This window comes from Halichoeres trimaculatus, unplaced genomic scaffold (genome assembly GCF_033239565.1).
Source record: "Halichoeres trimaculatus isolate MK-OKI-2021-1 unplaced genomic scaffold, fHalTri1.1 fHalTri1_scaffold_17, whole genome shotgun sequence".
In the NCBI taxonomy this organism is placed as follows: Eukaryota; Metazoa; Chordata; class Actinopteri; order Labriformes; family Labridae; genus Halichoeres; species Halichoeres trimaculatus.
In genome coordinates, this window is record NW_027437195.1 from 7,642,223 (window position 1) to 7,657,983 (window position 15,761).

General features: G+C 39.0%; 2 protein-coding genes across 2 annotated transcripts; one reads left to right on the forward strand and one right to left on the reverse strand.

The window, feature by feature from the left end:
• The first annotated feature begins 163 nt into the window (after nt 1-163).
• Nucleotides 164-6,322, forward strand: gnmt (glycine N-methyltransferase). The gene is made up of 6 exons (XM_074692140.1): nt 164-502; nt 2,479-2,606; nt 2,743-2,856; nt 3,031-3,173; nt 4,355-4,476; nt 5,207-6,322. Exons 1-6 carry the CDS (start codon nt 294-296, stop codon nt 5,376-5,378), a joined length of 888 nt encoding a protein of 295 aa, XP_074548241.1. The 5' UTR covers nt 164-293; the 3' UTR covers nt 5,379-6,322.
• Nucleotides 6,323-10,026: 3,704 nt separating this feature from the next.
• LOC141806854 (nuclear factor 7, ovary-like) lies at nt 10,027-13,690 on the reverse strand. The gene is made up of 2 exons (XM_074692541.1): nt 13,580-13,690; nt 10,027-11,681 (listed from the first exon to the last, which is right to left on the reverse strand). Exon 2 carries the CDS (start codon nt 11,662-11,664, stop codon nt 10,285-10,287), a length of 1,380 nt encoding a protein of 459 aa, XP_074548642.1. The 5' UTR covers nt 11,665-11,681; nt 13,580-13,690; the 3' UTR covers nt 10,027-10,284.
• Between the last annotated feature and the right edge of the window lie 2,071 nt (nt 13,691-15,761).

The following is a 15,761-nucleotide window of genomic DNA, read 5'->3' on the forward strand; positions in this document are numbered from 1 at the left end:
TAACAACGTTTTTTCAGCATCAGAAACGTCTGCAATCAGTAAACACGGATGCGGGGCGTCTTCCTGTGCCCGGTCCAATCACAAAGAAGGCGTCAGTAAATTCTTTGGTGTGATTGGTTAAAAGTTTGCCCCACCACTCCCATTCACACTACGTTGCATTAAAACCAAGCATAGAGAAGCAACACCTGTCGAAGAATCAGCCACATATAGATATTAGATAGGAAACTCAGTTATTTTTTCAGTTTGTTTAATAAGCTGAAAATAACGGTTTTCCCCTGACAGTAAGCAGCAGCATGTCGGTCGACAGTGTCTTCAGGACCCGCTCGCTTGGTGTGGCCGCCGAAGGTCTGCCTGATCAGTATGCCGACGGCAAAGCGGCGAAAGTCTGGGAGCTGTACATCGGAGACACGCAGAGCAGGACGCAGGAATACAAAAGCTGGGTGGTGTCTTTGCTAAAAGAGCAAGGAGCACGGAAAGTCCTGGATGTTGCTTGCGGAACAGGGTAATGTTATCGGTTGTTGCATATCTGGGCTGGCATGGCAGTAAACGTCTCAACCAAACTTCCTTATGAAGCACGCGTTGCTATTGAAGGATATAAAACAGCAGTCTGTCCAATCAAAATAATAACAGAAAATGAGTGACTAGAGCAGCTCCACGTCGGAGGTTAGAAATCCGCTAGTTAATCATACCACATTGACATTTACTTTCTGCACGTTGCCACTTTTGCCAGTGGCCGAAAAAAAATATGGTTGAAGTTAAAACGTACACAAGCTAAACTGCGCTGTTTCAATCACAACGTACTGTTATAACGGTACGCTTATTAACTGTTTACTACAGTAAGAAAAAAAAAAAGAAGTATTTTAAATCAGCAGTAGAAACAGAAAATTACGTCCGCTGACACTTCACAATCTTAACAAAACCCGGATTAGGCTGGGGGGTTTGGAATGACAGCACAAAATGTCACTGTGCCAGCTCAGCTTTTAGCAGTCTGCTAATACCATGGTTGATAAAATCGAGAAAATAAATTAGGAAAGCAAATTGTCTACTTTTGTGCAGGTGTGTTGAATGGTTGTACGATGTTTGGGGTTGGTTTTCTTGCTTTGGGTTGCCTGGGGGTAGTTTTGACTGGTTCCCTTCAGTTTGTTTACCTCTGCTGATAGTTTATCTCACTGCAGGAATGGCAGCAAGGACACAGGCTGAACTCTGCAACTTCTTGTTTTTCTTAAGTAAATGTTAGATTAATATCTCAAAGAACACTAGCAGCAGGGATCATCCTTCACCAGCATAGTAGACCACATGGACTCTGACCTATTTCCAGTCTGTATAAGTGACAGTTGAATGGGGTTACAAATAGCCTCACTATTTTTGGCTATCTGTGTGGGCGAGACCAAGTTTTGCAGTAGTTTTGCCAAAGAGCCTACACTTAATGTGTGTGTGTGCATGTATATATATATATATATATATATATATATATATATATATATATATATATATATATATATATATATATATATATGTGTGTGTGTGTGTGTGTGTGTATTATATATATATATATTTATATATATATATATATATATATATATATATATATATATATATAGAGAGAGAGAGAGAGAGAGAGAGAGAGAGAGAGAGACAGACATTTCTTTTTAAGATTTTTCTTATCTGCTTCATCGTTTTGTTCTTCTCTTGTTCCTGCAAATAATAACAACAATAATAATAATAATAATAATAATAATAATTTTATTTAAAGAAAATCCAGAACTTCCATAATTAACTCCATAATCCTACTTTTATTTTATTTTTTTTCTCAGTTTGTTCAGATGATGTCATTGCATACACAATGTTTTACTTGTATTTCAGAAGTGCATTTCTTGGCATTGTAAATAAACTTGCACTAACCAAGTTTTTAGTGAGTGATAACTACCTTCTTTTTTAATTTTCATCTTTTTCTCACTCCTATGGTCCCTAAGGGTTTTAGCATGAGAAAGAACCAGGGCAAATTTGTACAAGAGACTAGATTAAAAGTAGTGTCCAAACAAAAGTAATCATCCAGGTCAGGTTGTGCTGATGTTATTTTCCCCTGATGTCATGTGTGTGTGTATTTTCAGAGAAATTATACACAGAACCCTTTGACTGCTGCAGGGGTTTTTCGGTTTTTCTCAAGTTCAGGATCATGTAATCTTCAATCATTTTACTGATAATTAATCCCAGAGCTTTTTTTCCCCTTTTTCTTCAGTGGCAATTAGCAAACAGATTTTAGATGTGCTACTGCCACTCTCTGGTAGTGCTCCTACATTACAACAAGGCAACAGCTTAAACTTTTGAGAAAAAAAAAGTCAAATGAACTATTTTTTATGAATGAATGAATGTTCAGAAATTAAAGTCCTAAAAAAATCCTTGGCTTATCAGAAGATCTTATTGGGTCTTACCTTAATTGAACTCCTGTAACATGGTATATATCTTTTTCCTTTATAGAGTTGACTCCATTATGTTGGTGGAGGAGGGTTTTAATATGGTGAGTGTGGATGCCAGTGACAAAATGCTCAAGTATGCACTGAAGTCAAGATGGGAGAGGAGAAAAGAACCGGCTTTTGACCAGTGGGGTACGGCCTTTTTCATGATGAGATCAAACTGTAACGTTTGTAATGCTCAGAACTTGGCATATTGATTGTGTATTATTAGACAAAATGTCCAAACCATGATTTCTTGTTGTGTTCTTTCTTTGTTTCCCCACTAAAGTGATTGAAGAAGCCAACTGGTTGACATTACCAGAGGATGTTCAAAAACCAGGAGCTGGTTTTGATGCTGTTATCTGCCTTGGCAACTCGTTTGCCCATTTACCAGACTTTAAAGGTAGAGTAAAGAACAAAGCTTTTAACCATGCTCAATGTTACTTTCCCCCTCTGTGTGTGTGAAGTATACATTTAAAGAAACACTTTCTACTTTTGAATGTCAAATAATATTATGCAATGCATTACGACAGTTTTCACTGTGATGATCTATAAAGTTATATTGTGCTGCTCTCAGGGGACCAGAGTGATCAAAAGTTGGCTCTACAGAACATTGCTAGTATGGTCAGACCAGGTGGGATCCTTATCATTGATCACCGCAACTATGACTACATCCTAGAGACCGGCCAGGCCCCACAAGGCAAAAATATCTACTATAAGGTACTGAGGTTTCTCAACACAGAAAGGACTTGTTTGCAAACTGTACTCCTTGTGCTTTTGCTGCTACATTTTTTCCCGACGGTTGTACGTGTTCTCATGTACAGTATAGTACTTGCACATTAATGCTGCATCCAGGGCCTTGTGATAGCATAGTCGGAAAGGTTTAACTTAAGAGTAAAAAAAAAATATCACAAGTATAAACGAATACTTATGACTGTGAACAGTGGCCTTATAGTTCATGATTCATCAACACATTTATCATAACTGCCTTGGTACATTTAATTATGCAAAATCATGCACATTTGCTGTTTTGGATCCAAAATATGTCATTTCTGAGAATCATGTAGATCTGCAATAAATACACCTCCTGCACAAGTTTGGATGTCATTAGGGTTGTCCCGATCAGGTTTTTTGCCCCCAAGTACAAGTCCCAGTCATTTCATTCTGAGTATCAGCCGATACTAAGTCCTGATCTGATACTTCTACTCCAAATAGAAAATACTGAGCTGTTATTTTTTCCATTCATGGCAATATGTTTCCCAAGCTTTTTTGGCCAGCACAGAAGCTTCTTTTAGTCTTTTTTTTTATATATATAGTGATGCCCGCATCTCTGTTAGTGCTCTGTTAGTCATGCTGATGTTGCATGACTGTGTAGTTCCCACTCTAATCCATTTAATTACTTCATCTCTTTAGTTCAGTTTGAAGAATACAGTCTGAGAACCCTCAATTGACACAAGAGACCCCTGCATGTAAAGGGACAGTAACTTCTGATTGATCTTTAACAAAGTCTCAAAATGAGCTTATCAGCACCAAAGTAAGTTACTCCTATACTATTTCTCAGCTTCCTGATCAGGTCGGACAGGACCGGGTTGATTTACAGCACATCTAAGTCTCTATGACAACTCGACGCAGGCCAAAAAAGTTTTGCCGGGGGAAGAAAGATCTATGTTTTTCTATACTTAAAATGAAAGATGGGATTTTATTTGAGTTGAAAAATGACTTTATCTCTTGCGTAAAAAGCATCCTTTGTTCTAGAGTCTCCTTAACTTTGATTTTAATCTGCAAACTTTTCATTTTCACAACCTCCCTTCGTATCAGGCTTTAACTTAAGCTCTGCATGTACTGATGAAAATAAGAACTCATCCACATGTTGAATATGTTTGTGCCAATGTGTGTTTCAGAGTGATCTAACTCAGGACATCTCCACCTCAGTGCTTTGGGTGAACAGTAAGCCTCATATGATCACTCTGGACTACACCATTCATGTGCCAAAAGCATCGCTGCACAACCTTCCTGAAGTGAGGTAAGTCTGCACTTTAGAAGCATTTAACATTTCCAGGGTACCAGGTTTGTTGGCAGATGGTTGGTAATGCGCCTGGATTCAGGACCAGTCTATTCTCTAGCCCTCTGTTGTACTGTCCAAAGTTGGAAAAGCAGTCGGCCGTGAAGTGACTAGCACACACATGCACAGTTTTACTGAGTGTAGCTGGCACATTTCCTTGATAAATGAACTCTAGCCACTTAGTCTTGTCTTCTTCTGAGATGGGAAGCTTGTGCATGGAACTCTGTGGCTGTTTACAGCCAAAAACAGAGCAGTGATGGCTCTCCAACTTCAGCATTCTCCTCCCCGTTGCTGGAGAGATTTCTCTCAGCAGCGGGGAGAGGAGTGGGCAGGGAGGAGTTTCGGGGTGTTCTGCTCCGGTGGACCAATCAGGCCAGACTTGCTCCTGATTGGTCAAAAAAGGGAATCCCTGATGTCGATTTTACATTCATAAGCACTACTAAGTACAGGTTTTGTCATTAAATATCACATTTTGTGGACTGAGAGGAAAGCCAAAGACCCACAAATTTCACTAAAAGACTTAATAAAGTGATTTTTGCACAATATGGGACCTTTAAGAACTACTTCTTAATATTTTAATCCCTACTGTCAAGGTTATTGAACTTTATTACATGTAATGAAAGGTACAATCTTTTGCTGAGTGTTTGGAGGAGTTATAATTAGTGTATTCTTGTGTTTTTCTCATCTGCAGTAAATTCCGTCTGTCCTATTATCCTCATCGCCTGGAAAGCTTCAAATCTTTGCTGAGCGAGGCTTTTAACAACAAACTGGAGCACAGTGTGTATGGAGATTTCAAAACATACACTCATGGCCAGACCCAGGCCCCGTGCTACTTCATCCATGTTTGCAAGAGGACAGCCTGAGAGCAACGCCCTCCATGGACACAAACACGCTTTTAAGAAAAAGGAAGCTCTCTCTACGTCTGTGTCGTAACGTGCTCCTACAATCTTTCAAATTGAGCCAAATTTGTATTTGAATGTTATGTTTAAAAGATATCAACATTTCTTGTATAAAAAAAGATAGAAATTTTATTCTCAGATGCTGGAAAGTTCATGAAAACATGTCTGTGTTTGTGTATGTACACACATACACACACACCGTGAGTTTACATCACATACTATTGCTCCACTCATACCTTGACCTTACAGATGTGCTGCTGCTGCTCTCATTTTCGCCTGTTACCCCCTGCTCTCTCCCCCTGCTCTCTCTCCCTGCTTTGCCTCGCACTTTCCTGAATTTTGATATCTACACTATCTTTGATTTATAAATGACATTGCCAGTAAAGTGCTCAGATACATTCATTGACAACGGTACTTTTTAGTTTACCTTTGAAGTCTTATTAACATAAACAAAGCATGTGTTTATTGTCAGTATGGTAGTTAGTTAAGACAAAACTTTCACAGTCCAATTCTGAAACCTTGAAGTGTCTTGACTACCTCGGCAAAGTTTGTTTTTAACTTAACCAAAAGCTTTTTTGGAAGCTGAAAATGATTTCTGGGTATTTCTGCTTGAGATTGCACACTTGAAAGAGCTTTAATAATTGAAAAGATTTTTTTTCTATCTGTACCTATTTCATGTTGCATTTTCTACAGCTGTTCTAATGTGTCTTAATTTGTACTTAATAAATCTTTCTCGTGATTATCACAGTAAACATAATCATAACAAGAAATGCTTCTGCAAAAAAAACTGACAGATTTCAATCCAGTGTTTTCAACCAAAGAGAGTTTAGTAAACTGAATTAAGAAAACTGACCATGTTCAAACATGTTTCTCTCAATTGTCAAACATGACATATTTTGTTATCTTTTTTTTTTTAATTTTCCTATGAGAAATACTAAAGAGAATGAATTTGGAAAAATCCTTTGCAAATATGTGGAAATGCTTGTAACCTAAAATAAAATGATCAAAGCTGCTGACATCCAATGCATATGATTAAGTGCTCCGCTTCTTCTCATTAGCTCCTGAACACACAGTCTTCTTAGAAGGGAGAGCAACTCACTGTGTTGTGAGCATAAGCACCTTGCATCAGATCAGCATCACCACTTTTTAATCACAACAGAGCATCTGGTGATCAATCTCCAAAGCTGAAGTCTAAACAAACCTCTCCTGGTATTTTTCTTCCTTGAATTAAGCTGAGGATATCTTTCTCAGGAACTCGCCCCCTGTAGGTTTCCTCTGCAGTTTTTCTTTTTAATGTAGTAGCGTTCTCACTGGGTGTCAAAGCTCCAAACCTTCAACACAGATGAAAACACTCTTCTTCTGCCAATCTGTAAAATACATTGCTATGAAAGAGCAGCAGCGTCACCTGTCAGCTCATTTCTTCCCTGAAAGAAAAAATGTGCTTCCTCTATCAGTTTACTTAAAAAAAAAACAAAAAAAAATAGGGATGCTGTTATCAGTTTTTGATACACTCTCATGTCCATGATAAAGTCTCTGCAGAGAGACGAAGCTGGATCAAACTTTTAGCCTGGATTTTTTTAAGGAAGCTGTATTAATTACAGGATTTACTGTGAACATTATTTCACTCCTCACAAAAATATCACATAAATGTGAACTGTGTGCGAAAACGTGACAGTTTCATAACAAAAGACGTTCATTTACATGAGATCACATCCCATGTGCTCGCCTCGTGGTACAAATAATCATAAAACTCTGGTCTACCTGTGTGTAATTGTGCATGATCAATACACATCTTGGTCAGGCACCAAAACGACCACAAATGAAGTTGATGAGATCAATTTATAGGTGAACAAGTTTGCAATATCAAAAATGTTTTATCTGTATCTGACACAGAGCAGGTTGGTGTGTCCCTCTGTCACTTCTACGTGAAACTGACGCAGACCTGGAAACAGCTCCACTCTTCCTCAGTCTATGACAGGTTCAGGCTTGAGTCTGCAGCTTCTTTCAGAGCTCAGACATATTTTATAAGCCAACTTTCCACGTTTCTGAACCTGAATGGAAAAAATTAATAATATTGGGGCTTCTAATAGTCAGACACCACAGTCAGATTAATTAATCACAGTATAAATGAAGAATGTTTAAATTACATATTTCAAACTCTGCTGTATTTTAGTTTGTCACATCCACACTGCTGAATCACTGCAGTGATTTCTTAAATAATAATAATAATAATGCTGCGCCATATCTCTCCACTGTTACTGTGGCGTTGTGGATTACCAGCATGGAGAAGTTTCCTTTTTCCCGTCAAGTGTCCCTCCATGTCGTAAATTCCCTGGGTCCTGCCAGCTGAACCTTGAATATTTCGGGGCGTGTTGTGTAAATTACGATTGTTTTCTGTTGCCACATTTACAAACACCATAAGCTCGTTTTTACACTCAGATCCAGGGGCGTAGCTACAATTAGGAAAACACAGGCAGTTGCCTGGGGCCCCAAGATTCCCAGGGGCCCCCAAAGCATCTCTTAAAAACCGACTTGCGAAGTTCTCTTCAATTGAAAACATTTCTTTTTTTTCTAAATCTTACTTCACATGCTTCAAAATACATCAAAAGGCTTAATCTTTAATGATGGTTTTCGGTACTCCCCCTCCCTTCTTATTCAATGGGCTATTCCATGTTACAACACATCTGACAATTTGATTCAGGAAGAAAGTAATAAAAAACACTTCTTTCTCCCCATTTTTTCTTATTTTCAACCAAGTTGGAAATCAAAACAATGTTGCTCTGAGATCTGAGATAAACATATAAGACTTTTAGGATTTTAAGGACTTTATCTAGCCCAAGAAATAGGATCATTTTCTCAAAATCAAACTTTTTGAGTTGGTGATACACATTATTGTACAAAATCTCTTTTTTTGGCTACATAACTCACTGGACAGGGGGTCAAATAAAAAAACATTAGCTTTAAAATAATAGTACCTAAAAGTATGGTAACTGTAAATATCACCTCTTTCAGTAGATTTTTTTTTCCAGTTTTATGTTGTGCTTTAAAATTACATATTTTTCTTTACTTAATTATTATTTTTTTCAATATTTACCTATTGTAATGTTTTTCACTTTATACTTTCTTGTTTGTTACTGTTACTCAGTAAATTCCTCACTGTGGGACAAATAAGCTGTCAATTGACCATAAACAATTTCAAATCCAGAACAAAGTGGGCTAAATTATGTAATCACTTTTTTCAAAATCAAACTAAAGTACAGAACTTGAGGAAATACATTTAGTTGCGTTATGTTACCATGTACAAGATTAGCACTGTCTCATGCCTTGATACTCGGACAGAGACAGTGGACCCAGGGAAGGCCAGTCTAGCTCAGAGGAAGATGAGTTACAAGGACATGGAGGGCCCCATTGACTGGGTTTGCCTTGGGCCCCCAAACCACTAAATACACCCCTGCTCAGATCTGAGCCAATTCCCACGCACGATTGATAAGTCAGATTCACAAAATTATCCATCCATATGTCACTCTGATGTGTTATAAAAGTCATTTTGGGGCTAAATATTCTTTGACATACAATCCCAGAGGCATGAATCAAGTGAAATAAGCTGATTTTTACATTGTAATGTCACTTTACTCATTTACCAAACCATATTGTGTTGTTTGGAATCTGTTTGGAATCTAATTAACCTGTTGAGGATCTAATGTAATTTTGGTGCAGAAAAAAGGGAAGCGCCCTTGGTGACAGGTTCAAGTCAGATTAAATTCACCAACTAGCCTAATAAACAGCAATATAAGACCCTGCTCTGATTTGATCCACTATTGAATTGTAGAGTGGCTTTTCTTCTGATGATGTATTGAAGCTTAAATGCGTGTGGTAAAAACTGTAAACCAAACATACAGATGTATACATGTATAGACATACCTGACAGAGAGACTTTTATTGTGAAGGGCACAGCACTGCCTGGTTTCAAAGCCCCGCCCACTAACAAAATGAAATATGAGGTGGAATTTTCATTTTTTGTGTGAAAACAGAAAAAAAAGCGGGCCGTTTCTTTTTGCGCAGAACACAAAAACAGATAAACGAGCCGTTCCCCCCCCCTTTTTTTTCTTTTTGCACAAAATGGAAAAACAGAAAAAATCTTGATTTCTCATTTCTGCTTGTGTCTTTCATACCCAGGACTGATCAAACAGACCTTGGTAGGCAGGTAATGGATTTGAATTTTTTTTATATTGAAATAATTCATCATGAACTGTAGTGTGTGGTTAAACTGTTTAGTTTATGGATTCACCCAAACTGTACCTAGAAATAAATAATTCATCAATTTTTATCTACATAACATCAAATCATGACAAATACAATCTCAGGTCGAGTTCTAAGATGAACAGGTCCAGGCCCATTAACATTTAAAAAGTAAAATTTTATTAACAGAGACCCATCATCAAGAGAAGAAAGTTTTATCTCATCTCAACCCACCAAGAGCACAGAGCTTTGCAGCATTTAGCAAGTTACAAAGGAGAGGAACAGCTTCCCTTTAACAGACAGAAACCTCGGACAGAACCAGACTCCATGTCAGTGAAGAAATGAGAGAGCCAAACTGTTTCTGAACCTGTAATCATGTTTATTTTTGCTTTACAATCAGACATCTTATCTGAAAACTGCTCTGTGTGGACACATGGGGAACTACAGTTTTTGCCCACTGCACTGGCTTCATTTTTCAACATGAAAAGTTCCAACATGTGCATAATTCAAAATACTCCAAATCATTTCACAGAGATTATAAAATCATTGTCAGATGATGTTGGGTTATACATTCAGGTATTTTTGGATTTAATCTATGGATTTCATCACACACACCTTCAGACTCATACAGTCAGCCATGTTGAGTCACACACACCTCTTCAGCAGAAATCTTCAGGTAATTAACAGCACAAAAGTCTGGAAACATCTTCTCAGTGAAAGTGTGTGTGAAGGTATGTATGTGTGTGTTGGTATCAGGATCAGAGAACGACAGCTCCCCTCTGTCGCAGTCCAGACTCACTCTGATCCTCTGGAGACGGTTCAGACCTGGGAAAGGAGTGTTTCGGTCAAATGGTGTGTGTATTGCCCATTTCCCTTTATTGCAGCTCATCCCCCACGTTCCTAAACTGTCCTTATCCCTCCTCGGATCAAGCTCTGAGGTCACACCCAGTAACCAGACTGTAGTGTCCTTAATCTCAACAACCCAGCTGTGCCTTCCTGAGGTAAAGCCTTCAGAGCCCAGGACACCAAAGTGTGTCTGTCTCTCTCGGTTTTCAAGAAACTCCAGTGTCTCTCCTCCGCTCACAGAGGTCAGATCATCAGACAGGATCAAAGATTGACCAACGGTGTTTGGGTCCAGGATCACAGGCCTGTAGGAGACCACGTCCTTCATCCTGATCCAGATGTTGTAGCTCAGGTTGCCCAGGTGTTTGGCCTGCTCTATCAGAGCTCCGAAGGGCAGCTTTGGATCCTCCAGCAGGGGGCGCTGCTGGACTCTTTCCACTGCAGCCTTGTAGTTTTTCAGGAGTGAAACGTCTCCGGCTCTCAGCTGCTCCTCTGTGTCTCTAACTGTGTCTGACAGAGCTGCTATCTCTCTGCTCAGAGCCTCCATCTGCTCCTTCATCCTCTGACTCTTCTGCTCCTCTTCCTCCCTCAGTGCAGACAGCCTGGCCTCCTCTTCCTCTTCTAGAAACTGATGAAGCTTCTTAAACTGCTCCTTAATCTGCCTCTCTGTGTGTCGGGCCTGGGCCTGAATGTGTTTTTGAGTCTTATCAAACTTCACTTGGGATTGTTTAAAAACCTTTAACCTCTTCTTTAAGGGCTCCAGACTTTCCTGCAGGATCTTTCTGGGCTCTCCAACAGCTTCATCCATGGGTCTGAATCTGTGGTTGCTGTGCTGTTTTGAATCTCTGCAGACCAGACACACTGGCTGCTGATGGTCCAGACAGAAGAGTTTGAGTTTCTCCGAGTGCAGACTGCAGAGGTCCTCTGGAGGTCTCTGGCCTCTCTCCAGTAAGAAGGACTCACACAGGTTCTTCAAGACCAGACTAACTGGAGGATCGGTGTCCAAAGATCTCTTCTGACAGAGTGGACACTCTCGTGTTGGTCTCTCTTTCCACCAGGTCTGCAGACAGACTTTACAGAAGCTGTGGCTACATGACAGAACAACAGGGTCTCTAAAGACCTCCTGACAGACAGGACAGCAGAGATCGTCTTGAAGTTTTGAAGCCATTTAGTCTGCCAGTGATTCTGAAAAACAAAGGACAGGATGTTAGAACAGGTAGTTGTTTATTCTCCCTGATGAACAAAGTTTCATTGATTTACCCTGACGGTGAGTCTGACAGGGTTCAAGTCCCAACAGTCCCCACTGAAGTCTAACCTTTGACCCTAATACTAATGTGTCTCATTAATATCATCATATGTAATCTGGATGTGAACTCCCCAAAGTGAACTGTGGAGTCCCAGCTCATGCTGAGACCTGCTGCAGTTAAAAACATAATTCAAACAATGAATAAAGGTTAATAAAACTACAGCAACACTACTAAGTTGTGTTCGTTTTAACATCTCAAGCAAGCAGTACTAGTACTGGAAAACTGGTTGTACTACCAGATACTTTGAATGGTTTTTGTTCAATGAATGTGTGTGTGTTCTATAACTTAAGCAGAAGAGTTGATCTCTTTTGAACTGAATATAGACCGAATATAGAGTGTGTAAATATGATTAAACATTCAGTGTATTCACAGTCATACAATATTACTCATCAATCATAAACATTAAATGATGATATTTATTGTTTATCTATAGCAGTAAAAGTGGAAGGTTCCCCACCCCAGATGTAACACAATAATCCAGAAGAGGCCAATGCTGAGTGAATTGCTAACCATTCACGGGAGATTTAAGTTTAGGCACTCTAACTGTTAAAACGGATAGGTCTGGGGAGTCAAGCCAATCAGATGTAGATGTGATTTTCATATACTAATGAGCCATTCACAGCTCTGCTGACGCGTAATGATACCCTGGAACTAAAGGTAAAAGACCTGCTAACAGCTCTGGTTTTTGGGAGTAACTGGCACAGGATCGTTAGAGGGCGGGACCAGTCACACACATGCAGAAGGTGTGGCATTCTGAAAGTGTGTTTGATGTGAACCCTGAGACGCTCCATTACCACAGATAAGAGATGGGTTAAATAAGATTTTATTGATACCCATGCCCTTTCCAACGAAAAGGGACCTTACAAGTTTTCTGTGTCAGCAACATTTGGTTGACTTCATAAGTAAATATTTTTGAAACTGGTCACTGGTATGGATATCTCTGGACATAAATAATAATAAGTAAAAAAATTGCACGTCTCGTGATGTTTATGTGCTGTTTGGTTATACATTATATGATATTGACTGAAGTAGTCCATCTAGTGTCTTGTAGTGGTTATATTATTACTCTGACTTGTTTGGAGTTATGAAATAAGCCATGGGCCTGCATATAGCCTTTCTTTTGTTTACCTGTTAGTATTTGGTTTTTGCTGTTTTCAGTTTTGTTTTAAAAAAACTACATGTAGTACGTTTCTGTGTTGAAAGCTGGAATCCTATTATGGAGTTAGTATCAAGCGAGCGCTAATTTGTGTATATCGTTATGGTAAATTCATTCATTCATTCATTCATTCATTCATTCTCTGAACCGCTCATCCTTTTCAGGGTCATGTTGGATGCACTGAATGGGAATCTTGGGGAGTAATGTTCATTTCTCTGTGAGTTCGGTTCTTCAGTAAAACTTCAAGCTGAAAATCTTGACACAAAGTTATCTCGGTACCTGTTATCTGCTAAGATAAAAGAGCTGCAGCAGACTAGTCGACGTAAAATCCGGCAAAGTGTACAACAAAGTGTAAAATATTGTTAAGGGAATCGTTAAACATAAAGGCTTATAATATCAATTCTCAATCTTAAGTGCCCTTCTCTGTGTTTATGTGGTTTTGAAATCCAACACGTTGCTCTCCCTCTCGAAAACTCACTGCGCCTTACTGGTTGCTAGATTTGAGGCTGCTGTGAGCAGAGGTGGAAACAGCCGCTCCGGAGTGCTCTGCTCCAGCTTTTTATCTCTACATGAACACATCAACTTCTCCCTAGTCTGAATGTATCTGAAAGGAATCTTACCGTCTTTCTGCCCCGGTGCCGTCCTCAGAGAGTCAGGGAATGGGCTCTATCCTTCAGCCTGCAAACCGTCTTCACTGATCCAGAGGAGAGCGCTGAAAGTTTTTATTTTCCCGCTTCTTCTTCTGTTTGATTCATTGGCGGTTGGCTAAGCAGATTAGGGCGCGTTAGCGCCACCTACAGGATTGGCGGATGGCAACGAAATAAGGCAGAAGAGCACATAAATTATCAGATCAGATCAGATAGATACATGGTCCTGGGAAGACAGCTCAGGGCTCTGTTGCCCTTTTCTGTCCATTTTTTGAGGGGGAGGGCAGAGGAAAGGGAGGCAGAGGACTCAAAAGGATAATGGCATAAAACAGCAACAATGACTTGCAGACACGAGGACCAAGGCACCAAAACACAATTGTTTTATAATCAATGTTTTAAAAAATCATGGAGAGAAAAGAATAGTTGACAGGTGTCTCTGTACAACTAGTGATTCTTTGGTTCTTTTTCTTTATTTTCATTATTATTATCATTATTTTAAATATTTGTTTTGTCAGTTTCCTAGTGTTTTTGGAATGATTTAATCTATTTTATTGTTTTGTTTTTTTTTTCTTTAAATTGATAAATAATTAAATAGGTATCTTAAAGGAAAGTCACTGAAAAATTAATAAAAACAAATAAATTAAAAATAAACTAAAGTAGAAAACTTGACACATAAATTATGTGTTTGTGTGTGTAAATTTGTGTGTGTGTGTGTGTGTGTGTGTGTGTGTGTGTGTGTGTGTGTGTGTGTGTGTGTGTGTGTGTGTGTGTGTGTGTGTGTGTGTGTGTGTGTGTGTGTGAATGCTATATGTGCTATAACAGAGTGTCAAAATTAAAACATTAATCAGGTAAATCAATTAACTCATCTGCTGTGCAGAACAACTCAAAATCCCTAAAATGTGTCTGGTGACGGATTTTGGGCAATTTGTTCAAGTAGATTTGAGTACAAATAAATAAATGAAAAAAATAAATAATTCAAGAATAGTCGACCAACTTAAAGTATTATGCACACTCTGCTGGAAGAAGCTCTCTTAAATGCTTTGGGGTTTCACTCAGACAAACTGACACAATTGCAAAGTGGTTTGCAACAAATTCAAGACTTATTGACATCGTCAAGGACGTGGTTTTTACAGAGCTTTTGCAAGTTGCTTTGCAAGATTAACAGTGTTTAAGAAAAACATTATCTATTTAAAAATTTATATAGTTATATTAATATATAATTTAAATTATCTCACGTGATGTAGTGAAATTAAACTATCACCTCTTTATAGTTTATTCAGTAGTCTAATTTGTACCATGTCCTGACACCTCACAAATTGGCACCATGATTGATATACCAGTCTAGGACCACAGTCTGTTTGCCCAGTTTTTGGGGACTATGGTACACATCTGTGTCATCTGTTGCCACCAAATATGTGGTGGGGACAGGCTCCTGTACAAGCAGGCTAGGAACACGCTGACAAAAGAAAATCAGAGCAGCTAAAAGGAGCTACTCTGAGAAGCTGAGAAGACAATTCTCTCAGCCAACGATCCTGCTTAGGTGTGGAAGGGCCTTCAAGAGGCCATCAGCTACAGGAGACCATCCTCCGCCCTGTCTATCTCTCTTCTGTTTATCTTTCTTCTACTCTTCTGTCCTTTTTCAGTCCAAAGAGTCCACCATCACTACAAAATTAATTACAGAAATCGTTTTCAGCAGATAAAAACACAGGTTTTCCTCTCACTACAAAACTCCTGGTGTGGTGTCACAGAGACTTCGACGTGCCGTAAATCAATCCAGACCTGCTTGACCTGATGGGGAAGCTGAGAAATAGCAGTTTGGAATAACCTTTATTGGTGCTGATAATCTAATTTGACATGTGGATAACGATCAGGCATACATCTAGAAGGGAGACTGTAGGTCAAGATCACTTATAGAAACTCCTCACAGCCCCTTCAAGGAAAGAGCTGCATTTACGTTGTCCCATAGTAGAAAAACTATATGCTCCAATCTCTGACAAAGTTTTGTCTCACTCTGCCGTTGGCTGCACCTCAATTACTTAAAGGGGAAGGTACACAATCATTGTTTACTCCTTGTGCACCAGATGTTTTATCTCTTTAACATTTGAGACATCACTTGACATAATGACCAAAAATTTACAAATTATGAATTAAGATC